General features: G+C 36.9%; 1 protein-coding gene and 1 pseudogene across 1 annotated transcript; one reads left to right on the top strand and one right to left on the bottom strand.

Moving 5' to 3' along the window:
- On the top strand, positions 1 to 27,774 carry ADI1 (acireductone dioxygenase 1). The gene is made up of 4 exons (XM_074209585.1): positions 1 to 281; positions 16,277 to 16,396; positions 25,838 to 26,017; positions 27,276 to 27,774. The coding sequence occupies exons 1-4, from the start codon at positions 162 to 164 to the stop codon at positions 27,393 to 27,395; spliced, it is 540 nt and encodes a 179-aa protein (XP_074065686.1). The 5' UTR covers positions 1 to 161; the 3' UTR covers positions 27,396 to 27,774.
- LOC141504339 (tRNA (guanine-N(7)-)-methyltransferase non-catalytic subunit WDR4-like) lies at positions 13,208 to 14,054 on the bottom strand (annotated as a pseudogene).

The raw sequence follows: 27,774 nt of genomic DNA, 5'->3' as shown, positions 1-27,774 counted from the left end.
GGCAGCTCCGGCGGGCCGGCCCGGCCGGGCGACGCAGGCCGGAGGCGGCGTCGGCTCAGGGCCAGCCTAGGCCGGGGGCCGCGGGCCCGTGGGTGGCGCCAGTCGGGCCGGGCCGTGGGCGGAGCTTGCGGGGTTGGGCGCGGGCGGAGGAGCGAGCCGAGATGGTGGAGGCCTGGTACATGGATGACTCGGCGGAGGACCAGAGGAAACCGCACAGACTGGAAGGGGGGCGGCCAGTCAGCCTGGAGCAGCTGCGGCAGCTCGGCGTCTTTTACTGGAAAGTAGGTTAAGGGGAGCGGGGGAGCGGGAGCGGGGGAGGGGCGGCGCGCCCGGCGCTCTGGGGAGCCCGCAGAGCCCTAGCGGAGGGCGCGCCTCGCTTAGTGACCCACATCCGCAGGATGACTGAGCATGCGCCGTAGGCCCGCGCTCCGCACGTGGGCGGGAGGGACTCTGACCTCTTAGAACGTGCCTGACCTTGAGAGACTACTCCTTCCGGGGGGAGGGGCCCGTAGTGCGCCTGCGTATCAGGTAGAGCGAGGCGGGGGCGGGGCCAAGCTGGGAGCCCTTCCGCCCGCAGCCCGGGGCTGGGCGAGTCACGCAACCCGGCCTGCCTCGGTTTCCTCAGCCGTAAAAAGTAAGCGCGGCGGCAGGGCGGGCCGCTTCCTCAGCCGCGCCGGGGCCTTGGCCGACTTGGGAGGGGAGACGAGAGGCCGGCCGGCCGGCGTCCGGCGAGATGAGCCCGCGCGGAGCCGAGCCGCGGGGCTGCCACCGCAGGCCAAGCGCTTCGCCTACGTCGGAGCCGGTACTCAGGGTTCTGGAAGCTTCTGGAACTTAAGGAGCGGTGGAGCTCAGCGCAGCGGAGATGCGTAATAAATATTGATTTGGCGGAATCCAGAGTATTTTTGTTTTTTTTTTCCAATTACATCTTAAAACATTCACTTTTTTTTGTTTTTGAAAGATTTTTTTTATTGAGTTTTACAGTTTTTCCCCTAATCTTGCTTCCTTCCCCCATCCCCCACGGAAGGCAATCTGCCAGTCTACATTGTTTCCATGGTATACATTGATCCAAATTGAGAGAGAAATCATATTCTTAAGGAAGAAACATAAAGTGTAAGAGATAGCAAGCTCAGACAATAAGATATCACGTTTTTCCCCCTAAATTAAAGTAATAGCCCCTGGTCTTTGTTCAAACTCCACAGTTCTTCCTCTGGATACTCTCCATCGCAGATACCCCAAAATTGTCCTGGATTGTTGCACTGATGGAATGAGCAAATCCATCGAGAAAACATTACTTTTTTTTTTTTTTAAGGTTTTTGCAAGGCAAATGGGGTTAAATAACTTGCCCAAGGTCACACAGCTAGGCAGTTATTAAGAGCCTGAGGTCACATTTGAACTCAGGTACTCCTGACTCCAGGGCCGGTGCTCTGTCCACTGGAAAACATTCATTTTTGCAGAATTTTGAGTTCTAAATTTTTCTCCTTCCTCCCCTAAAGCAGCAAGCAATTTGACATAGGTTATTCATGTATAATAGTGTTAAAAATATTTTCATGTGAGTTGTGTAATGAAAGAAGAATCAGAACAAAGGAAAACCATGAGAAAGAAAGAAAAAAATTTTCAAAAGTGAAAATAGTATTCTTTGATCTGTATTCAGACTCCATAGTCTGGACAGTATTTTCCATCACAAGTCTTTTAGAATTGTTTTTGATCACTGAAGGGATGAGAAAAGCTAAGTCTATCATAGTGGATCATCACACAATGTCAGCATAGTATTTTAAGCTCATATTTTATATATTATTAGAATATGTGTTATATCTTAAGCTATTATTGCTTGATCAAGGAGTCTTAACCTTTTATGTATCTTAGACCCCCCCTTAAAATTCTGAAAAAAAATTCTCAGAATAATGTTTTAAAATAATAAAATAAAATACTTAAGATTAGAACTGAGTTTTAAGGAACAAAGGAAATAAAATATAAAGATAATCATCAAAATATTTTTTGAAAACAAGTTTTAGGACCTTGTTAAGAACCCCAATCTTGACTCTAATCTCCACCCACCCCTTTTTTACAGATGAGGAAACTGGAGCTCATCTAAGGTATGGTAGAAATTTGAAAAAGGGAGGAGAGTTGGAGACGAGCCTATTCCAAATAATGGGGATTAGTAGAAGCAAAGGAATCAAGAAGAAAGAAGAAATCTGGAAGATTCTGCAGTGCAGAAATTACATACTTTGCTAATAAACCTTATGCTTTCTTCCCTCTGGCCCCCAGAAGCAGATTTGAAAGCCTAATAGTTTTCATCTGCTGTGGATATTCTAGAATTGATACCTTCAATGCCAATCCCCTTGACAAAGGGGATTAGTAAATAAATAGTAAATTGTTGGAAATTGAAATTGAACACTAATATCTCCCCAGAGTTGCCGTCTCAAATTTAAGGAGGCTTAATTTTTTTTAAGCTTGGTTTTTTTTTTCCCTATGTGGTGGTTGTTCACTTGTTTTTCAGTCATGTTTGTCTTTTCATGACCCCATTTGGGTTTTTCTTGGCACGTATACTAGAGAGGTTTGCCATTTCCAACTCATTTTACAGAAGAGGAAACCAAGGCAAAGAGGGTTAAGTGACTTGCCCAGATTTGAGACCAGATTTGAACTCAAAGATGTGTCTTCCTGACTCTAGGCCTAGTGCTACCCTTAGCTGCCCCTAAATTTTTTTCTAGGTAATTTTCTTTTTTAAAAAGAATCTTAGATATATGGATAACTTTTATTTTTTATATAAAATAACTTCTGAATATATTTTACTCTCTGTCTTACAAGTGACCTATCACTTGTAATAAGAAAAGGCACTTCTATAAAAAAAATCAACACAGTAAACCTATTTGACAGAATGTGCAATATTCCATACTTGTAGTCCCCTATCTCTGCAAAAAGAGAGGTATATTTTCTCACTTTTTTTTTCTGGGGCCAGAATATTATAATTACTTTCCTGTTTACCTCTTTCCTCTTTTATTCAGACATTTATTGAGAACTTTCTACAGCTGTATTGTGAAGTTGTAAAGAAACATCACTGATTGTTCCTTTAATTCAGAAATGTAATATCTATTAAATGTCTTGTAAATTTCTTAATTTCTTAATTATTAGTAATGATTAATGAATAATACATAAATGTGCAAGGCATTCTGTTGAATACTGGGGGAAACAATCCTTGCCTTCAAGGAGTTTACATTCTACTAAATGTTTATACCATTTGCACAAATAATTAAATACAAAGTAATTTTTTTTTAAAGATTTTGCAAGGCAATGGGGTTAAGTGGCTTGCCCAAGGCCACACAGCTAGGTAATTATTAAGTGTCTGAGGCCAGATTTGAACTCAGGTACTCCTGACTCCAAGGCCAGTACTCTATCCACTGCGCCACCTAGCCCCCCCAATACAAAGTAATTTTAAGAGAGAGAGAGAAACAGACAATATGAACATACTTGGGTAAAGGGACAGTACCTGAAAAATATTTTGGAGTAGAGTAGGGAGTCCACCTATGCAGAGACAGAGGAAAATGGAATGTCATTTGTGGAAGAGCTAATGAAGAATGAAACTTGTGTTAACAATTTGAAATATATAACTAAGTGCTAAAGTGAGGCCACTAATACAATTGTGGAAGCAGAAAAAAAAAATCATCCTAGACAAATTACAGCTTCTTAGTTAAGTTGCATAAATTAGAAAATGAGGAAATTAGAGTCCTGAAATTTTCTGAAAATTCAGATTAAAGAGAAAGGAGAGAATTAGGGTAAATCAGAAAAAAAAATATGAAAGCTTAAACCAGGTTTTGTGGAATGAATAGAATTTGGAGAGGCAGCATGAAGAGGAAGGGCTTTTCCAGGTGATGGAACAACTTGAGCATAGGCCCTCATGTAGCTGTATGAAAAATCTAGGTAAGGAAGATAGCCAAGTAGAATAGAGGGTGCTTATTTGGAAACCTGAAGTCCTTCTCATTGTTGGAAAGTGAAATAGCACCAGATTTGAAAAGTTCTAATAAATGAAGTTCAGACTGAAGGAATAGGAAATAATGAACCTTGGAAAAGTTTTCTCTCTTCTATAAATAACTTTTACTTAGTACTTGCACTTTTTCTTTGAAATTCTTGAACTGTTCTTTTAGTTTGTCAGTTTGCATAATCTTATATGAGTACAACGCATTATTCCAAGTATGCAATGCAGAAGTTTGGTTTAATTTCCACATTTCATATCAAATACTACTTTTTCTGTGCCTTCTATAGACAAAATCATTAACTTTAGCCTTGGCAAAAGTTTGTGTGCACTCAAGCATGTATTTTACATTTGTTTAAATTTGTAAAAACCTTAAAGTCACTCTATAAAAGTGAGCTACTTAATCTTCTTTCCTTCTGGACTTCTCAAAGTACTCAAAGGACAAGGGCATTAACCAATCACTATTTTCTAAATCTTTTGCCATAGTAGGATATTTTATCCAGATTCTTTGTTGGCGTTGGGGGATGTAAAAAAAAGGGGATAAATTTGAATTAACTGTTGATTTTATCTTCACTAGGACCCTTTCTCTTGTAACTCCCTGGTAGCTACTTCAGTGCTTGATGAATTGATACTTGTTGAATGATGAATGATCGAAAGATTCAGTGAGTTAGTAAATGATGAATGTAAACCTATTTTGCAAATGATGAATCCGAGAAAGTCATCTCACCTCTCCTGGAAGGCAGAGAGCTAAAAATGTCAGCCAGAATTGGAATCCAGGTCTCCTGGTCTAATGCTCTTTCCAGTCCATACTAGCTAGTATCTTACTATCCAGAAAAAGGTCTTTTTGAATTTGGCATATGAATATTTACATATTTTTTTCTGCCTTTCTCCATGACTTGGTATAATGATGGGTTCACTCTTTATAAGGAAGTGTCATCTTCAGTGAAGGTGCTTGCCTCTCACTTTGTTTTTGTGGTGTAACTTTATTTCCTTTATAGTAAATTTTCATTTTTTGAATGGGAAACTGATAGAAAAGTGTTATTTTTCTTTTGCATATTTTACAACTTAAAAATAGATCAGTAAAGAGCTTTTAGTTAAATTTTGTTTTTTATCCTCTTGCCCCATCATGGTTAGCTTGGTATTTGCACTCAGTAGATACTTAATGCCTATAGCAAACATTTATTATTAAAGAACCTACCATATGACAAGACACTGGAATTTCCTAAAGATATAAAACAAAATAGGTCCCTGCTTTCAAAGCACTTATATTCCATCAAGAGAGACAGCAAGAGGTAATGGAGCCAAGTTGGTGGTGTGAGGGTAGGAATGTCCAGAAACTCTTCCCCCAAAAGTCCCAAAAGTCATAAAATCATCAGTCTAACTAAATTTTAGAGGGTCAGAAACCACAGAAAGACTGAGTGAAACAATTTCCCAGTTGGAGACAACTTGGTAGATCTGTGGGAAAAAAATTTGTTCCACCAAACTGGGAATGGGAAAAAGCCTCAGGGAGCTGCTTTAGAGGAAACCACCTCCAGCCTTCCAGGAACAGCCTGTGGGGTGCCTGGGGGCACCTGGGTCTATGGAAGTGGGAGCAGGTTCCAGATTTCTTGGCCCTGGAGATTGCTGAGATGGCTTGGAAGGTTGGTGGGAGAACTCTGCTTCACCAGAGTAAGCATGGAGCCCAGGCCAGCATTGGCCTCAGGAACCTATGGAGCCACCCAGCAACTGCTTCCAGAGTACTTGGCCACAGACGATAAGTTAGAGGTCTCTCTGCTATCCCTGGAGCAGGACTCTGCTGCATTGTCTTACACATCCAAAGCCTCCAAGAGAAATAGGAATTGATCTCAGGCTATGGAAGATCTCAAAAAATACTTTGAAAAGCAAATAAGGGAGGTAGAGGAAAAATTGGGAAGAGAAATGATAGCAATGCAGGTAAATTGTGAAAACCAAGTCAACAACTTGGTGAAGGAGATACAAAAAAATACTGAAGAAAATGACATGTTAAAAAACAGTTTAGGTCAAATGGAAAAAGTAGTCCAAAAATTCAATGAGGAAAAGAAAGCCTTAAAAGGCAGAATTGACCAGTTGGGAAAGGAGATAAAAAAGCTCTATGAACAAAATAACTCCTTCAAATGTAGAATGGAGCTAAGGGAAGCTGATGACTTTGTGAGAAATCAAGAAACAATAAAACAATCAAAAGAATGGGAAAAACTAGAAGAAAATGTGAAACATCTCATTGGAAAAACAACTGACCTGGAAACTAGATCCAGAGAGATAATTTAAAAATTAATGGGCAGGGCGGCTAGGTGGTGTAATGGATAAAGCACCAGCCCTGGAGTCAGGAGTACCTGGGTTCAAATCCGGTCTCAGACACTTAATAATTACCTAGCTGTGTGGCCTTGGGCAAGCCACTTAACCCCATCTGCCTTGCAAAAAAAAAAACCTAAAAAAAAATTAATGGCCTTCCTGAAAGTCAGGACTAGGAAAAGAGCCTAGACTTCATTTTTCCAAGAAATAATGCAGCAAAATTGCCCTGAGATCCTAAAAGCAGAGGGTAAACTAGAAAATGAGGGAATCTACCAATCACCTCTTGAAGAGATTCTCCCCTTCCAAAATAAAAAAGACTCCTAGGAATATTGTAGCCAAATTCCAAGTCAAAGAGAAAATATTACAAGCAACCAGAAAGAAACAATTCAATTACCGTGGCTCTACAGTCAATTACATAGGTTTTGGTAGTGAAAGGCTTGTGGGGCTTGGAATATAATATTCTGGAAGGCAAAAGAACTTGGATTACAAATGAGAATCAACCACCCAGCAAAACTGAACATCCTCTTTCAGGGAAAATATGGACTTTCAATGAAACGTGAATTTCAGACTTCCTTGATGAAATAACCAGAGCTGAACAGAAAGTCTGATCTCCAAGTACAGGACTCAGGTGAAGCATAGAGAGGGTGGATGAGAAGGGTAAATTATGAGGGAATTAATGATGTTGAACTGCATGTATTCCTTCATGGGAAGAAGATACTGATAACTCATGTGAACCTTCTCATTTATAAGAGCAGTTGGAAGGAGCTTTTATAGACAAGGCACAGGAGGGAGCTGAATATAATGGTATAATGAGTATGAAGATGGAGTAAATAGGTGATAAAGGAAAGTACTGGGAGAAAGGGAAAGGAGAGGTAGAATGGGCTAAGATATTTCACATAAAGGAGTGAATAAAAAGCTTTTGCAATGGAGTAGAGGAGGGGGAATTGAGTGAGCCTTCATTCTCATTACAAATGGGTCAGAGAGGAAATAATATACACCCAATATGGTATAGAAATCTATCTTACTCCAGTGGAGAAATGAAAGGAAAGGGATGGGAGAAAGGGGACAGAGAGAAGGGAAGGGGGGGAATAGGTGATAGAAGAGAGGGAAGCTTGTGGGAGAAGATATCTGAGAAGGGACAGGGTGAAAGGAGAGAGAGAGAATAGAATAAATGGGAGTGGGGAGGAATAGAATGGATGAAAATACAGTTAGCAATAGCAACTGTGGATAAAAAATATTGAAGCAACTTCTCTGACGGACTTATGATAAAGAATACAACCCAACTCAGAGATAGAGCCGATGGTATCTCAACACAGACTGAAGTACCCCCTTTTCCCTCTCACTTCATTTCTCTTGAGGTTTGAGTGGGGCAGAAGGTTTGTTTACTTTCACACAAGATTATTGTAATACTATGAAAGTAAATCATTAAAAAATAGTGCATAAAAAAGAGAGAACAACATAAGGATAGATAACAAAGTAAAAGGAGCTAATTTCAGGGAAGAGCCAGGTGGGAGAAAATGGTTAATTAGAAAAGATGAATATCTCCAAAATATCTCAGTGGAATCAGTACATATTTAGCATATTAGAATAAGCATTGAAATTGGTTGGAATTGGAAGACATGGATTTAACTCATGTATCTGACAACTTCTCAAAACACTAGCATTTGTTTCTTCATCTATAAAATGGAATTGACCACTGCTATAAATCTTAAAAGCTCTTCTATGTGAACAAGAGTTATCATTACTATCGCTGATATTTATGCTTATGATTATACTTGTCAGTATGGACTTATTAAATCAGGAAGTGGCTTAGCAGACCCTGACCAAGACTACACCTTTCCTGGGCCATCCTCTGCCTAGACAGTGAAGCTCAAGAAGACTTCAGCTGTGCAAAGATCTATTGATCTCTTGTGTGCTAGGTACTGTGTTAATAGGGGAGAAAGTTAGTAGTTCGGAGAGAAAGAGACCAAGACAAAGAAAAAAGGAGCTTACATTCTATTAGGTAGTTGATTTTTGAGGGATGCAGCAGGGACAAGGGATTGTGAGACTCTTTCAGCTCCTTCTGGGACCTCAGTCAAAATTTGGTATAAAATATTCTTGATCTGGTAGGAGCAGCTAGTTGGATTAGAGTCCTGGGCCTGGAGTCAAGAACATTCATCTTTTTCCTGAGTTCAAATATGGTCTTAATGTGATATTTGTCTTTTTATTCTTGAAGAAAATTATATCAGGTGATGCCATGACAAGCACATGATATGGATTTGAGTGAGGGGTTGCTGTGCTAAGTCACCAACCTCACTATCTCCTCCAGAGCTATTGGGGTCCAGTGACCAAACATGAAGCAGGACAACTGGAGAGGACCCTAGATGTGAGACAATCAGGGTTAAGTGACTTGTCCAAGGTCACACAGCTAGTGTTAAAAATGTCTGAGGCTGGATTTGAAATCTGGTCCTCCTGATTCCAAGACCAGTGTTCTATCCATTATGCCACCTAGCTGCCTTAAATGTGATCTTAGACACTTATTAACTGTATGACCCTGCCAAGTCACTCTACCCTGTTTGCCTCCGTTTCACCTGTAAAATCAGCTGGAGGAGGAAATGATAAGCCAGTCTAATATCTTTGCCAAGAAAACCCCAAATGGGGTCAACAAGAATTGAAAACAACTGAACCACAAACCCTTGATTTGATAGATCAGTAGAACTTGGATGAAGCAATCTCAGGTGAAGTAACCTAGTGGATGCAGCTACTTGTGACTCAAAGCTATGTGAATTAAGTTCTAACTTTAGTTCTTAGCTAGATTTGAAGTGTCCTTACTAGAACACTGCCACCTGGGAGCTAGTTGCATGATGCGTGAGGCTCAGTGCAGCTTTGAAAGCACCATGTAACCCACCTCTACTGCCCAGGTAGTGTTTTACTCAATCAGTTAGCAAGTATTTAATAAGGTTAAGGCACTTACTTTGTGTCTACTATGTCACAAATAAAGCTTAATATATGTTTGTTTCCATTCTTTCTCTATGTCAGACACTTCAGTCTAATAAGTAAAGAACAAAAAGACAGCATCTGCTCTTAAGGAATTTACATGTATCTAACTGTATGTATAAGATATATACAGTTTAAATGCGAGGTAATTTTAGAGGGAAAGGGACTAGGGTTAGGGGAAGGCAAGGCATTGAATAGGACCTTTCCTGCCTCATACAGAAGTGATATTTGAACTGAGTTTTCAAAGAAACTTGGACTTGGAAGTGAGGAAGAGTTTGGGGGACAATCAGTGCAAATCCATGGAGATAGGGGGATGTGTGTGAGGCAAGCATGACTATAGAGTGTAGAGTGCACTGAAGAAAGGAAAGTGTAAGAAGACTGTAAAGTTTATGAAGACTGCTTAACTTTGCTTTACTTAAATCCAATTCACCTCTAGACATCACCCCATGATGTCACTGACCCTCTCCAAAAAACAAAGGACAAACAATAACAGGTTGTGAAGTCACTTTACATGTCAAATTACATTTGCATTTAAAGTTAATCCACTGGTAGAATGGTCTACTATTGCATTATATTGCATTATATAGTAGACTGGTCTACTATATGGCATTTTCCTTTCTTCCCCATTGTCTTCTGTCTCTATACATCTCTCTGTATGCCCTCATTTCTCACCCCACAATTTATTAGTTTCTGGTTCTTGAATTTGGACTATTATATCTTTAGGTATTGCAGATCTCAGCTATGGTAGATTCCAGACCCTTGAGAATTTTATAGATTAAATTTTGACCCAGATACAGTGAAAAACCAGGTATCTATGGGATGAGTTTTTGTACTCATTGATTTACAAAGGCAACTGGGTTAGGAAGAGGCTTGACAAGCAGTTTGAGTAACCTCCCTCCTGATTATACCAACACCCAGTAAAGAAATTAAAGCTTTGGGAAATCAAGTTGAATAGGATAAATAGATGATTAGATGGTGAATTCTACATTTTGGCTTCCTTGGTTGATATTGATTTCATGGGCTTCATCTCTGCATTGACAATCAGTTCCCTTCACCCTCCAGTCTCAATGCCTGATTGCCAGTATTCAACAGACACCCTAAAGAAAAGATTTTCCTTTGGCTTATGGTTGGTGTCCTCCTACCTCCAACCTACTCCATCTCTGCTGACCCAAGCAAGAAATTCCCTTCCTTTGGTCCATAGATCACCTTAATTCCATGTATCGGGAACATCCTTATAGGATTATTTCACAAGTGACAATATAGACAATTCGGGAAAAACTCTTTAAAAATTCATTTATTTTGAATTTTAGAATTTTCCCCCTAATCTTGCTTTCCCCCACCCCCCACAGAAGGCAGTCTATTAATCTTTACATTGTTTCCATGGTATACATTGAACTAAGTTGAATGTGATGAGAGAGAAATTATAGCCTTAAGGAAAAAAAATAAAGTACAAGAGATAGCAAAATTACATAATAAGATAACGGTTGGGGTTTTTTTCTAAATTAAAATAATAGTCCTTGGTCTTTGTTCAAACTCCACAATTCTTTCTCTGGATACAGATGGTATTCTCCATTACAGATACCCCAAAATTGTACCTGATTGTTGCACTGATGGAATGAGCAAGTCCATTAAAGTTGATCATCACCCCCGTGTTGCTTTTAGGGTGTACAATGTTCTTCTGGTTCTGTTCATCTCGCTCAGTATTAGCTCATGCAAATTCTTCCAGGCTTCCCTGAATTCCTATCCCTCCTGGTTTCTAATAAAACAATAGTGTTCCATAACATACATATACCATAATTTGTTCAGCCATTCCCCAATTGATGGACATTTACTCAATTTCTATTTCTTTGCCACCACAAACAAGGCTGCTATGAATATTTTTGAACAAGTGATTTTTTTTACTGTTTTTCATTATCTCTTCAGGGTATAGACCCAGTAGTGGTATTGCTGGATCAAAGGGTATGCACATTTTTGTTGCTCTTTGGGCGTAATTCCAAATTGCTCTCTAGGTTGAATGAGTTCACAGCTCCACCAACAATGCATTAGTGTCCCAGATTTCCCACATCCCTTCCAACATTGGTCATTGTCCTTTCTGGTCATATTGACCAGTCTGAGAGGTGTGAAGTGGTACCTCAGAGATGCTTTAATTTGTATTTCTTTTATAAGTAGTGATTCAGATCATTTTTTTATATGACTATGGATTGCTTTGATTTACTCATCTGTAAATTACCTTTACCTATCCTTTGACCATTTGTCAATTGGGGAATGGCTTGTTTTTTTTTTAATTTTACCCAGTTCCCTATATTTTAGAAAGGAGTCCTTTGTCAAAAATACTAGTTGTAAAAATTGTTTCCCAATTTACTACATTTCTTTTGATCTTGGTTACAGTGGTTTTGTCTGCAAAAGCCTTTTAAATTTAATGTAATTGAAATTATCTAGTTTGTTTTTAATGATGTTCTCCATCTCTTCCTTGGTCATAAACTGATTCCCTTTCCATAGATCCAACAGGTAAACTATTCCTTGATCTCCTAGTTTGCCTATAATATTTTTTTTTCAGCTTTGAAACTAATGATGCTTTTATTAAATTTATTTTTAAAAGAAATGCAAATTGTACAATAATGGTCATATGCAATTTTGCAAGCAACCTTTTTTATGATGGAAAGATCTATGTTTGTTCATATTTGTCAAGTTCAGAAAAAAAGATCAATTTATCCCTACTTTTCACCATTCCACAAAGATGATCCCTTCAGACATAAAAATTTACCAATATCTAAAATAACATTTAATGTGAAAGTGATGGATTTTATCAGTATCTCAAATAAATAATTTAGGGATATAACAAAATACATTTTGAAATTAAGAAATGAACATTTTATTAAATTCTTTATTATATATCTTAATATAATTTTCATTTAATGCCTCTACTTTGATATTCATCCATCTTCTATAGTCTGGCTCAGAGAAGTACTGGTGGGAGTTCAGAAGGCTGAGGTTTTGAATAGCTAATGACCCAAATTAGCACATCTAATCTGATGAGAAACAAGAGTTCCCAGACTACTACCTTCAAAAAAGAAGATAACAGGCCTGCATTCCTACTACAATTATTTATAACATCTTCAGTTAAACTTACAAACTTTATTTCTTTCCTCAGTTGGAGGATAAAGTATATATATATATATATATATATATATATAGATATAGATATAGATATAGATATAGATATAGATATAGATATAGATATATAGATATATAGATACACACACACACACACACACACACACACACACACACACACACACACACACACACACACTAAAGGACCATAGTACAATATCATTTCCTCATTTCCTCTTAACAAAGAATACTGCCATTTTATCCCAAACAGCTTAATACAAGTGCGTTCCTGGATCTGAACAGCACTACCACCAAATTTAGGAGATGCAAATAGTTTACAGCATTTCCTTTTCTAAACATAATAGGGAAAAGAAGGGAAAGTCAATGTAAAATGTGATCTTTGCTCCCATGAATTTTTTTTTTAGGTTTTTGCAAGGCAAATGGAGTTAAGTAGCTTGCCCAAGGCCACACAGCTAGGTAATTATTAAGTGTCTGAGGCTGAATTTGAACTCAGGTACTACTGACTCCAGGGTGGGTGCTCCATCCACTGGGCCACCTACCCGCCCCCTCCCATGAATTTTTAACAAGTACTAATTACAGAACTAGTATTCAAATCTCAAGTGTTACTTTCTACCAAAGTGAACCTGGACAAGTCAAAACTCCTCTGAACCTATTTTCTGATCTATAAAATAGGAAGGATAGAATAGAGGACCACTAAGGTATGTCAGACTTTAAATCTATGATCCTATGACTTTCAAATGACTAAGGAAATAATTGTCACACCAGTGTATGTGACATTTCTTTTTTGCTTCTTAAGCATCAAATTTACTTCTTAAGATCAAGTCAAAGATTCTTCTTTCTCTTCTTTTTCTCCAATTGTTGCTATACTCTTTCTTCTTTTTTCTTCAAGTAATTAGTCATATTATCAAATGTGGTCTTATAGAGACTGCTAAAGCTATCATCCATGCCAGGGGATCCACCTTCCATCATGGTCCAGTTTTCATGTAGGTTATTAGAGATTTTCTTTAACACCTCATGTTTGGAAACAGGCTGCCACTGTCCATTCTCAAGGTGATAGAGCAAAACAGGCATTTCTCTACACTCTTGTAAAATCCAAAGTCCTTGCATTTCCTCAAAAGCAATGATTAAAGGTAAGCTCTTTGTATATCAGCTGTTTCTTGGTACCATCAAGTTGGAAGATGTAGATTACAGGAATATAGTCACATAAAATGGCAATTCAGTTTTCTTGGCAACAATAAGTTATCCTTGAAACAGCAAAATTCTTCTCAAATGGAGTCGCCTCAGGATTTCTCAGTTTGTTAAGATGAAAGCACTGCAATTCTTTTCCGACTTTGTATTCCCAGAGTCTTAGAGTACAGTCCCCTGAAGTAGATAATAACAGATCTGGATGATTTGGCACTACAAATATTCTACTCACAAACTCAGTGTGACCCAAGCAGAAAGATTCTATGTTGTGTGGTGCTGCAAACAAATACGGATTTTCTCATCTCTGTCAGCTGTGAGAATATAACAGTCATCAGGACTCATGGCCACATCCAACAACATAGACAGGTGTCCAAGTTCAAGTTTTCCACCCTGACATGGTACCAATACTGAAAATGAATACATATCTCCAGACTTGTCTGCCACCAAAATCTTCTCATCTGTAGCTGTAAATATCAGAGAGGTACATCTTCTCACCACTGTCCTGTCACTAGAAACCAACTGCCGCCTCTCACCACCAGCCTGTTTCCGGACACATCCAGAGCGGCAGAACCCGCCATCGGCCACTCAGGCTTCTGCAGGCGCCACGTGCTGACGCCGTGGGTGCTCTAATATTGTTTTTTATGTATAAATCCTGTATCCATTTTGATCTTATCTTGGTATAGGGTTTGAGGTATTGGTCTAATCCAAGTTTCTGCCATACTAGCTTCCAATTGGGAAAAGCTTATTTTGACTATAAATAGGTATACATATTTTTTAGACTGCCTTATGACCATAGCATCTCTAAAAGAGGTTTAGAAATGTTCAGGGACAGAGTGGTATAGTGGACAGTACACTGACTTTGGCATCAAGCAACTTAGCCTTGAATATTTCTTTACCTATGTAAACTTGGCTTAGTTACTAAACTTCCCTGGGCCTCAGTTTCCTCATATGAAAAATGGATAAACAGATTTCATGGTCCCTTTCTGTTCTAGATCAGTGGAGGGAATACTGACCCTTTTTTCCCTAGAAATTCTGTATCTTGAAGTACTAGGAGATAAATGTGGACTATATTGCCTAATTTATCAAGGTGATTGTGCCACCTATTTCCAGTGACTTGCATTTCCCTTTGACTTGTACCTGATGTAAATACTCACATATCTTTGTTATTTTCTTTTAACATCTGACCTTGTGCATGTTAATGATCATGTTAATATATTGGGCCCACATTCAAGGACTAGTTCCAGGGATTTAACTTTGTACTCTTATGTTTTTCTCCTAGGACATAATATGATGCCTTATACATAACTGAACTGATATTGCTAGGGTGGTGTGATCTTCTGGATGATTCTACCCAGGAAAAGTCCAGAAAGGATTGTTGTTGTAATTATCTGGGTAACAAGATCTAAAAACCTCTCTGATAGAAATGTATTGAGAGTTTGGCCTAGTCAGGCTGATTCCTCCCTTGGCTTCTTGGGCTGCCTGAAGGTACTAAATCAATGGCCAGATACACCAGGAAATGTTTTTCCTATAGGTTCAACCTTCTATTCATCCACAGTCTCAGACATTACAAGAACAGCCAAATGTGCTATTACAAAAACCCAAATTTGGACCCTGACTTGGACACCTGACAGAAAAATCACCCTGACAGGTCCTTCTCTAGGTACAATATTTGCATCCACTAGACTTCATTCAGTGTCATTAGGACTGATGCAGTAGCCCCAGACAATCTACAGTTGTCTCTTAGCTGGTTGTCTACTCTCCAAGCAAGCGTGATGTCTGCATCCAGGGAAGGTTGATCACAGATGGACTAATTGCTGCACTTGTGCTTGTTCCTCTATCCTTCTAGCTAGACTTGCTGTCTTTGAGGGCTGCTTAGTGGCAGGTCCTGGGGGTTTATTCAAATACCTGATTTGTCAAGTGGTTTCTAGCTTTCTTTTTGACTCTATGTGAATAATATGAATTGTGTGCTCAGGTCAATAAAATGAAGGAAGAAAGAAAATCAGTATTTAATTAAGTAGTAGGCACTGGGCTAAGTACTTTGCAAACATTATCTCATTTGATTCTCACAATAACATTGTTATTCTATTATTATCCTCAACTTATTGTTAAGGAAGCTAAGAAAGTAAAAGACTTGCCTAGAGTCACACAACTAGTAAGTTTGTGAGGTAGAATTTGAACTCAGGTTTTTATGATTCCAAGCCCAAAACTATTGCTGACCCTCAGGCCTACTGCTACCCCTGCCAACCCCTGCCCTCCTTCTCTGAGTGGTGGTAGTACTACAAAGATTTCTCGGATATACTTCAGGCAGAAGTTTTCAGTGTTATATACCTTCTACCATCAGGAAGACTAAATCATCTACTTAACGCATTGTGCAAATGGATAATGACTATCCATAATATGATGTTGTATGAACTAATTCTATCCAGTTTTTTTTTAATTCAATATAGCAATTACTATGTGGGAAATTTTAAGGTGGTCCAAGCCAATTTGCAGATAGTTTCACTAGGTATTATGAATATTAATCAGAAAAGCATTTTTCAAGATGTTTTTGAATAAATAGCAGTTTTTTGTAATGTCAAATTAATTTTGCATTCCCTATTATGTCTGATTATCTAACATAGAATTTTGTACATAGGAGGGATTCAGTAAATCATTTTTGAATAATGTCTTAATATTAAAGTATATGATTTTCTTAATCCTTTTTAGCTGGATGCTGACAAGTATGAGAATGACCCAGAGCTAGAGAAGATCCGAAAAGAAAAAAGCTATTGCTGGATGGACATAATAACCATCTGTAAAGACAAGCTTCCAAATTATGAGGAAAAGGTAAGGGAAATACTGAATTGTTTAGTAGAGAGGAATCTACTAGTGTCTGGAGACTATATCCAGACTTCTTTTCTTTTTTCTTTTTTCTTATTAATTAATTAATTAATTGATTGATTGATTGATTTTATCTCGCTTCCTTCCCCCCCACCCCCCAAGAAAGACAGCAGCAGTCTGTTATTCATTTCAATGGTATACATTGATCTAAGTTGAATGGGATGAGAGAAAAATCATATCCTTAAGAAAAAAAAAGAAAAATAGAGTATAAGAGATAGCAAAATTACATAATAAGATAACAGGGTTTTTTTTTTTAAATTAAAGGTAATAGTCTTTGGTCTTTCTTCAAACTCCACAATTCTTTCTTCGGATACAGATGGTATTCTCCATCACAGATACCCCTGGATTATTGCACTGATGGAATGAGCAAGTCCATTAACGTTGATCATCATCTCCATGTTATTGTTAGGGTGTACAATGTTCTTCTGGTTCTGTTCATCTCACTCAGCATCAGTTCATGCAAATCCTTCTAGGCTTCCCTGAATTGCTATCCCTCCTGGTAATAGAACAATAGTGTTCCATGACATACATATACCACAATTTGTTTAGCCATTCCCCAATTGATGGACATTCACTCAATTTCAAATATTTTGTCACCACAAACAGGGCTGCTATGACTATTTTTGTACAAGTGATGTTTTTACCCTTTTTCATAATCTCTTCAGGGTATAGACCCAGTAATGGTATTGCTGGATCAAAGGGTATGCACATTTTTGTTGCCCTTTGAGCATAATTCCAAATTGCTCTCCCTAAAGGTTGGATGAGTTCACAGCTCCACCAACAATGTATTAGTGTCCCAGATTTCCCACATCCCTTCCAACACTGATCATTGTCCTTTCTGGCCATATTGGCCAGAGACTTCTTTTCAGTGAGTAGTAAGTTAGTTTATTTTTGAAACCCCACAATACAATAAAAAATGGAAAAACCAAGCAATAATAGGAAAAAGAAAAAAAGAAATATCGAATAAAGATCATAGTAAACTTTTTACAAACTAATTTGGTTCTCTCTACTTATTTTGATCTGACCAAATTCTGATATTTGTTACATTTTGAGGGCTACAGTCACTTATTCAATTCTTTTGATCTGACTTTTTTCTTGTTTCTTAAAAACTGCCCATGTACTGGGATAATCTTTCTATTTCTTCTTTCCTAAATTACCTAGACTACTTGGTCTTTTAGTAGTAAAGGACAATTACAACACAGTCTGTCCCAAATGCTCCTAATTCTTCCTCTTAGGACAATGTTATCTTTAAACAAATTAACCAGTATAATTCTCTACTACTTGAATTATTAAAAATTACATTTTTATTGGTATCTTTTGTTATATCACCTACCTTTCCACCATATTCCTTCTCTTTTCCTTTCTAGAAAATATCCTTTAGAACAACAAAACCTTTTTTCCCTATTTTTTAACATTTTAATTTAAAGTTCTGAGTTCCAAATCTATTTCTCTTTCCCTTCCTTTCCTCTTCCTTCCCTGAGATGGTAATCAATCAGCTAGATGGAGGTTAACATATGTGCAGTTCTCTAAAACATTTTCATATTAGTCCTTTTGTACAATAAGATTTGAATAAAAGAAAAAAATGAAAGAAAGTGAAAAATAGCAAACTTCAGTCTGTATTCAGTTGATATCAGTTCTTTCTCTGGAGGCAGATAGGATGGTTCATCAGTAGTCCTTTGGGATTGTCTTGGATCTTTGTATGGCTGAGAATAGCTAAGTCTCACTAATTTTTTTTTGGAAAATATAGTTAATTTTTATAAAAATATGTAATTTATGTTAATATGTAATGACATATGTTATTTTAAAATATATTAAAGCATATTTTAAAAATTTTAATAGTTTTAAATTCTAATATGGTAAATATTACCAGATATAACCCATATAAACAAAAGTTTTTGAGGTCTTATATTTTTAAGATTGAGAAAAGGTCCTGAGACCAAAAAGTTTAAGAAATCCTGCCCCCAATGCAATACTCTTTAGAATATACCCCAATGCAGTTATTCAGTTCCTGCTGGGAAAGTTCCAATAAAGTTTGCAAAGGCAGCACATTCTGCTTTTGGTTATGCAACTGAATTGATAATTAATTTATGAAATTATAAAATGTAGGCATGCCTGGTGCTTTGGGTACTCACTGGGAAGGACCACTCCTGGCAAACAGCATGAGAAAAAGGATGGATGAGAAGCCAAGAATATCACTCACCTAACCATAGATTAGGAACATTCTGCAACATAAACTCTATGGAGATGAGAGAGAGTGCAGGGCCTGGGAGGTAGGGAAGGGGGCTACAGTTTGAGGTCACAGTTTTTAGGGTTTTTGATGGGAAACAGACTAACTTTAATTTATGTTATTTTGGGGTAAGCTCATTAACATTCATTAATTTCAGAGTTATTAGTAAAAAAAAAATTTAACTATTCATCTCAAAGTTATCAGAATCAGGGGCAGCTAGGTGGCGCAGTGGATAAAACACCATCCCTGGAGTCAGTAGGACCTGAGTTCATGTTTGACCTCAGACACTAAATAATTACCTAGCTGTTGTGACCTTGGGCAAGTCACTTAACCCCATTGCCTTGCCAAAAAGAAGAAAAAAGACAAAATTATCAGAATCATTTGGTGTTCTACTGGTCTTCTAGAACATATCTGAGATTTATATGTGATAGGATCAAAAGACTGGAAGTAAAACCTAGATGTCTTCCTCTGATTTAACTTATATTACTGAGTTGTGAATTTTTGTTAATATATGATGCAATTTCAATCTTTGATCTTTGGGATGGTTTATATGTGATTTCCAGGTTCTCCTTTGCAATTTTATTTCCTGTTATCGTTATGGAGCAGCTCAGTGGGCCAGTGGATTGAATGCCAGGCCTGGAGTCTGGAAGGCCTGAGTTCAGATCCAGCCTTAGACACCTATTGGATGACCTGGACTAGTCATTTAACTCTTTTTGCCTTATCTGTAAAATGAATTGGATTAGGAAATGGTAAACCACTTCAGTATCTTTGCCAAGAAAACCCTAAATGAGTCATGAAGAGTTGGACACGACCTTTGTTTCTTTTCATTGACTACTTCTAAATTTACCATGCTGACTAGAAGAGTGAGGGAGGAGAACAAGATATATGATTTTAGAACTGGTGTCCAAATTTGGTCTAACATGACCCTTGTGATTACATGTAAGCCACAGACTTGACCTACCTAGAACAATGAAAGACTTAACTCAATGATCTCTAAAGGTCCCTTCTAGTTCTTCATATTTGAGCCCATAAAATATTCATTGAACTAAGTCCTAGTTGTATATGATTTTATAGGACATGATCCTTACTCTCTTGGAGATTGGATAGTCTTCCTAAGCCAAAAAAAATTTAAAAAGTGAAATATTATGTGATATTACAAAAGATAAATAACCATTACAATAATATGGGAAATTTCACAGGACAATGCCCATTCAGTCTCAAGCATAAATATGAGGTTGACCACCTTTCTTTGAAGAGGATCTATTCTATTTCTTATCTAAAATCTTGAATTGGATCTGGGGAAGGGTTCCGACCAGTTAGTCAGGATAGGGTTATGGAACCCCCTGTAAACCTTGGACTAAAATAGCCCTCCCAGAAACCCCTGTCATTATTTCCCTTTCCTATTCTTGCAACATTTCAAGCTTGGAGGTGGAGGGAGACCCCATTACCTAGCTGTGGGGGAAAAAATGAACTAGGAGACAGGAGATCATACTGAGTTCAAGCCTCAGAGTGACCACTACTCACCTTTGACCTGTATCCCCTCTGATTGCAAGCAGGGTGCCTAGATTGTGGCTATGTGGTATCTAAGACATCACAGCACATGGCTTAGTATTGTAAACTGGATTGGCTTAGAAAGACTTCTTGAAAAAGCAGGGATTTAAGTCTTTGAAAGGATAAGTAGGTCTTAAATTGAGGAGAGTGTAGGAATTCTAGGTTTGGAGAAAGGTGTGAACAGATAATGTAATCATCAGCATCTGGCTGATACTTTTAAAGTTTACAAAGAGCTTTACAGATATCTCATTTTATCTTCACAACTCTGGGAGGTGGGCGCTTTTATTATCCCCATTTCACAGATGAAGAAACTGAAGCAGAGAGAGGCTGTGTGACTTGTCCCTGCTTACATAGATAGTAAGTTATCTGAAGATGGATTGGAACTTGCCTTCTGATTCTGGGTCCTACACTCTATCAGTAATGCCACTTAGGCAGAAGAGCAGCCAAAATATATTTGAGGTAGTATCAAGCTGGACTAGCTTAGCAGAGAAGAGGGTTTGGAAATTCTACTTTTGGTTTTCTAATATAGGACTTTCTTTTTTAAAAAAATACCTGTTTTTTTTTCCCAATATTTAATCCTCATGGTTATGAATAATAAATACCTGATTTCAAATTGTATTCAAGTGAACCTTTGATAATATATTTGTTATATAGCAAATTAATTTCATCTTTGATTTTTACCTTTTTCAAGAATATTTGATACAAAGAAGAAAAAATATTAATATTCCATTCCATTTTAGGTATATCTGATAGAAACCATTTTTGTTAATTTAACATTCTAAATCCAAACATTTCTAAATTTGATGTCAAAAGGGATGCAGCCCTCTTATGCTTTAGGACATCTTTCAGCTTTAAGGCAATTTTAAGTCATATATATATTCATTAAATTGTAATCCCTATGAGGGAAGGAAATCTTTTTCTTATTTGTATCTCCTGTACTCAGCCCAGTGCTTAATATATAGAAGATGCTTAATAAATATTTATTATATTGTATTTATAGGAATCTTGAACAAAGAAAAGGTCATATGTTAAAATGTGGTTTGGGGCTAACTTCATGCAATATCCCCCCTCTAAAGACTGAAAACATTTCCTCTGAATGGACAAAAAAAAATCTTCCTCCTTTCTAAATGGAAAAGGGCGGGTAATGTTTCTTCTTCTACCTTAGTCTTTTTTCTTGACCTCTTACGCATTTTCCCAAATGGAAACCTTTTTAGACTGGAGAAAACATTATTTCTTAATATTTTCAGTTGATCTAAAATAGTTTTTTTTTTGCTTTTTTCTAAGGCAGTGGGATTAAGTGACTTGTCTAACATCATAGAACTAGGTAATTATTATGTGTCTGAGGTTGGATTTGAACTCAGGTCCTCCTAACCTCAGGGGTGGTGCTGAACCACTGTGCCACCTAGCTGCCCCCCTCTAAAAATGTATTTAAAATACTTTTCAAACCAATCAGCCTGCTTCCCTTCTAATACCAATTTCACTTATTTTGTACATTCAAAATTTATCAGTTTTAAATTGCAGTTATCTGTTGTCTTTTGCAATTGCCTTTATTACTTGTTTTGCTAATAATCTACTCTCTAGTCATAATCTAACATTTACTCTCTAGTTATGAAAAGTATCTGGTTTTTTTTGAGGGGCTGTTGGGGTTTTTTTAGTTTTTTGCAAGGTAAATGGGGTTAAGTGACTTGCCCAAGGTCACACAGCTAGGTAATTATTATCTGAGGTTTGATTTGAACTCAGGTACTCCTGACTCCAGGGCCGGTGCTCTATCCACTGTGCCACCTAGCTGCCCCTCTGTTTTTCTTTTTTACATAGTTTTTATTAAGGTTTTTTTATTTTTCTATCACCACATTTTATCTTAGTATCTTTTTCCCAACTAGACAATCATCCCGTATAATGGAATTTTTTTTAAATATAAAAGAAAAGAAAGTAGAAAAAATCATAATGGAAAAGACTGAAAATATATGCATTGTGCAAAAGTTGTAGACCATTTAGCTCTGCAAAGGGATAGGATGGGAGTATCTTATGTTTTTTCTTTCCAGCCATGATTCTTCTTTATAATTTTGAAAAATTCAGTTTTGATTTTATGTATATAATTGTTCTTTCTGTTCACATCATTGTTTTTGTTTATTGTTTGCATGGTCATTGTATGTATTGTTTTCTTGACTCTACTTACTTTGTTAATTAGTTCACGTAGATCTTTTTCTGCTTCTCTATATTCATCACATTCATCATTTCTTATAGCATAGTAACACTCTTAATATAGGGCTGTCCAGAGGCAGCGAGGTGGCACAGTGGATAGAGCACCGGCCCAGGAGTCAGGAAGACCTGAGTTCAAATGTAGCCTCAGACATTAATAATTACCTAGCTGTGTGGCCTTGGGCAAGCCACTTAACCCCATTTGCCTTACAAAAAAAAATATAGGGCTGTCCAACCTTACTTTTAAAAGTCCTTATTGAAATAATAGGCACTATACTTTGATTTGCCATTTTAGTGAGAGCCCTGCAGTAGCCGAGTTTCATTTACTAAAACATTTAGTAAACCTATAGGTAGGCCTCATACGTCCCCAGGGCCTTATTGAATATCTAGGACATTCAAGAACCACAATGTGCTTAATCATTCCCTCAGTGAATGGACATCTATTTTGTTTCCAAGTCTTTGCTATCACAAAAATTGCTGCTATACATATGGTAGAATAAATTGATACTTTCTTTTTAATCAGTGATACAGAGTCTCTCTTAGTCAGAGGATATGGATAGTTTAGCTGCTTTCTTTGTCTCATTCCAAGTTGCTTTCCAAAATAATGATCCTAATTCATAGCTCCACCAACAATGTACCAGTGTACCTATCTTCATATAATACTTCCAACATCGATTATTGCAGTCTTTTGTTATATTTGCTAGTTTGCAGGACATTGGGAGAATACCTTAGGATTGTTTTGATTTTTATCTTTCTAATTATTAGCAATTTGGACTATTCTTTCATGTGGTTAATAATTTGTTATTCTTTTGAAAAGTGTTTGTTCTTATCCTTTAACCACTTAACTAACTGAAGAATGATTTTTGGCTCTATGTATACCCATGTATGTATACATATATAATAATTATGTTTATTAACCTTATTAGAAAAATTTGAAGTAAATATTTTTTCTGTTTGACTGCTTTCCTTCTTAAGTGAATTCATTTTATCTGTATTGGAATTTTCAGTTTTATATTAAAGTCATCTATTTTTTTAAATTGCCTCTACCCCTTGTTTGGTTAAGAAAACATCTCCTATCATAGCCTGCTTCTCTTTTAATTTTTTTTTAAATATAATCATTAATATTGTCTGGGGGCAGCTAGGTGACACAGTTGATGGAGCATTGGCCCTGGAAGTCAGGAAGACCTGAGTTCAAATTTAGACTGAGAACCTTAATAATTGCCTAGCTGTGTGACCTTGGGCAAGTCACTTAATCCCATTGCCTTAAATAAATAAAAAAAATTTTAAAAAATATTAAGTCTGTGTATCTATTTGGAGTATTTTATGGAATATGATGTAAAGTGTTGGTCTCAGACTTATTTCTGACAGATTGCTTTCCATTTTCTCCTGTAGTTCTTTATCAGATAGGGAATTCTTTCCTAAGTAATTTATGTTTTCTGGTATATCAAACACTGGGTTATTGAATTCCATTGTTTCTGATTTTCCCTTGTTTAGTCTGTTACGTTGATTTACTTCTATTTTTAAACTAATACCAGATGGTTTTGATGACTGCAGCTTTAATAAAATAACAAGATCTAGGAGTACTATTCCTCCCTTATTCCTTATTATTTTAGTTATTTCTCTTCTTATTCTAGATTTTTTTCAAGTGAATTTTGTTTTATTTTATCAATAAAAATTATTCTCTTGGATATTTGATTGGGATAGTATTAAGAGTATAAATTAACTGTGGTAATCTTGTCATTTTTGTTATATTGATAGGGTCCTACTATGAGTACTGAATATTCCTCCAACTATTTAAAGTATTCTTGGGGGGCGGCTAGGTGGTGCAGTGGATAGAGCACTGGCCTTGGAGTCAGGAGTACCTGAGTTCAAATCCAGCCTCAGACACTTAATAATACCTGTGTGGCCTTGGGCAAGCCACTTAACCCCATTGCCTTGCAAAAAAAAAAAAAACTAAAAAAATAGTATTCTTTATCTCTTCAAGGAGGACTTTGTAATTGAATCTAAATAGGTCTTCTATGTGATTTGGTAAATTAATTCCAAGATACTTTATGTACTCTGTAGTTATTTGAAATGGGATTTTCTTTTGCACTAATTGTTTTTAGGATTTTATTATTACATAGAAATTTTTGAGAATTTATCTTGTGGTCTGCATTTGCTGAAGCTGTTACTTATCTCAGAGTAGTATCTTTGCTGATTCCCTAGGATTTTCCAAATAAATCATCACATCACATCAAATAGGAATAATTTTATCTCCTCTTTACCTTTGTTTGAGCCTTTATTTTCTTTTTCTTGTCTCATTACCATTATAGCATTTATAAAACTATATAAAATAATTGTGGGGGGAAATGATCATCTTTGCCTTCCTCCCATATTTAATGAAAAACATGCAATGGTATCTACATTGCTTGCTTTTGGTTTTAGCTAAATATTCTGATTCTTTCTTATGTAGAATGTTCCACTTTTGTGTTTTTCTATGTTTCTGTGATTTTGGGGGATAAAATTTGAGGTTTTTTATCATTTCTCTTGAGATCTCTGACTTTTTTCTTCTAATTGAATTGCTGATTTGTGTAACTATATAATTTCTTAGGTTATTTGATTGCTAGTCTATTGAGTTGTTTTTCAATTGTGTCCAACTCTCTGTGACTCCTTTTGGGATTTTCTTGACAAAGATACTTGGTTTCCTTGCCGTTTCCTTCTCCAGCTCATTTTACAGATGAGGAAATTGAGATAAACAGGGTTAAGTGACTTGCCTAGTGTCACACAGTTAGTAACTGAGGAAGATCATCTTCCTAACGCCATGTCTGATACTCTACTATATATACCACCTAACTGCCCAAGTTTGTTTGATTGAGCTAATACTAAATCTATAAATGAATTTAGATGAGATTTTTATTGTTATATTAGTACATCCAAGTCATAAGTACTGTGTTATTCCTCCAGTTATTTAAGTCATTATTTCTTTGCCTAAGCACTTTAAATTATTGCCTTATCTTAATATGGGTTTAAAGCAGGGGACCCCCTTCTCAGAATGATGCTTTTAAATGCAGAAATTAAAATACATAGAATTCAAAGAATACCAAATATATCAAAATGTTATCAAAATAGCTTTTTTGAAGTTTTGGAAAGAATCCATGACTTAGAGGAAAACTCAAGAAATGTTCTGGATTTAAAAAAAAATTAGAACTTTTGAGTTTTTCCCTGGTCTTTTTTCTACTTGTCATATTGATGATGTGTCCCCGAGGCAGGGAATCTAGAAAAGTACAGTATTCATGGTGTATGATTGAATTTCCATTTCATTATAATTCTGTACACCCTCAAGTTATTTGAGGGTTGGAATCTGTGGGTGGGCCCTTGTTAATTTGCATATTGGATCTTTAATATTCACTAATAGTTCCCTCCTCCTTCAGATCAAGATGTTTTATGAAGAACATTTGCACCTTGATGATGAAATTCGCTATATCTTGGATGGAAGTGGATACTTTGATGTAAGAGATAAAGAAGACAAGTGGATCCGTATCTTCATGGAGAAAGGAGATATGATAACACTTCCAGCTGGGATTTATCATCGATTCACCCTGGATGAAACAGTACAGAATTTATGACTACTTTGTTTTTTTTTTCCAAGTGTAAAACTTGCAAATTTTGATAACTTAGGACACAAACCCTAACAGAACATTGTCTCTACTTGTCAGATGAAAATATTGGTTTTTGAGTGTTGAGTGGCATTGCTTATGCATATACATATATATATATATATGTATATATATATACATATATATATATATATTTTTTTTTTTTAGGTTTTTGCAAGGCAAATAGGGTTAAGTGATTGCCCAAGGCCACACAGCTAGGTAATTATTAAGTGTCTGAGGCTGGATTTGAACTCCTGACTCCAGGGCCAGTGCTCTATCCATTGCGTCACCTAGCTGCTCCCCTTATATATGTTTTTACCAAAGAGACAGTATAGCATAGGTTAGTAATCTGGAACTTGGTTCTTTATTTTATGTTAGTTCATTTGTCTTTATATATTCATATATGTAGAGACAGCTAGGTGGCAGTGTGGGTAGAGTACTCAACCTGAAGTCAAGAAAACCTGAGATCAAATCCAACCTCAGACACTTATTAGTTATATAGTCCTGATCAAGTCACTTAATCCTGTTTGCCTCAGTTTCCTCATCTATAAAATGATCTGGTGAAGAAAATGGCACACTACTTCAGTATCCTTGCCATGAAAACCCCAGTTTGAGCTAGTAGATCTAGGTTACCTGCTCCATAGTCTTGATTTTTATCCCATTCAAGTGCATGAACTCCTTGAAATATAGTCATAGAGACTACATTGGTGGCTAAGCTCAAGATTCACATTTCCAACTTTTTTTTTTTAACAAGGCAATGGGGTTAAAGTAGCTTGCCCAAGGCCACACAACTAGGTAATTATTAAGTGTTTGAGGCCAGATTTGAATTCAGTTACTGCTGATCCAGGGCCGGTGCTCTATCCACTGCACCACCTAGACACTATGCCACCTATCCATATTCTTGAACCTCTAATTCTACATTTTCATGTCTCTGAGAAGCACCTGGGGTTTAGGTACTTTTGTGTTCCTGCTGTTTGAAGCTAAACTTGGTTCTGAAATAGGCTTAAAAAAAAAAACCTCCTATAAAAAAGGAGCATGAGAATTACCTCTGGGTGCTCATTTCTATTCCAGTAACTCTACTGACTGAAATAGAGACCCTTTGGGGAACCCTTTTGGCAAGGATTAAAACACTAAGAAAGCTCATCTCAGTTTATTTCAACAACAAATTCAGAATTGCTACACTTCAATAATTTGTTCTCTGTTTTTTTTCTAGAACTATGTTAAGGCAATGAGACTGTTTGTTGGAGAACCGGTCTGGACAGCATACAATCGTCCGGCTGATCACTTTGAAATTCGAGGACAGTATTTGCAGTTTCTGGCTCAAAGAGCATAAATGGACCAAACATGATAATTAAGCAAAATGTTAACTGTTTCCCCTTTTCTTCCTTGTCTTGGGTTTGAGTTTGCTTTCTTTCATTTTCAAGATTGATTTAAGAGAGGAAAAGTTACTTATTCAACATGGAATGAACTGAGATCGTGGCCAAATCCTTGCTCTTAAAAAAAAATCCTAAAATTTTTTGTTTCTCAAAATGTAAAGCAAGAATTCTGATTTGGGTTACATGAATTCAGATATTAAAAATGTTTCCCTATAAAGAATAGACTAAAATCCTTCTTTGGTAGTATCTTTTAAGTAGGATATTAATCTAATCACCAGCGTGTGAAGGATGGGTATCTATATATCAGATAAGCATTAGAAATTGGCTCAAATTACT

Source organism: Macrotis lagotis, chromosome 1 (assembly GCF_037893015.1).
Source record: "Macrotis lagotis isolate mMagLag1 chromosome 1, bilby.v1.9.chrom.fasta, whole genome shotgun sequence".
Taxonomy (NCBI): domain Eukaryota; kingdom Metazoa; phylum Chordata; class Mammalia; order Peramelemorphia; family Peramelidae; genus Macrotis; species Macrotis lagotis.
This window is presented reverse-complemented; position numbering and strand designations above follow the sequence as displayed.

Bases quoted from the DNA above. Each gene is read 5' to 3' on its own strand.
- ADI1 (XM_074209585.1), top strand. From the start codon at position 162: ATGGTGGAGGCCTGGTACATGGATGACTCGGCGGAGGACCAGAGGAAA. The intron at 16,397-25,837 runs GTAAGGGAAATA...CTCCTCCTTCAG, and splicing joins TTCCAAATTATGAGGAAAAG to ATCAAGATGTTTTATGAAGA. The intron at 26,018-27,275 runs GTACAGAATTTA...TTTTTTTTCTAG, and splicing joins GATTCACCCTGGATGAAACA to AACTATGTTAAGGCAATGAG.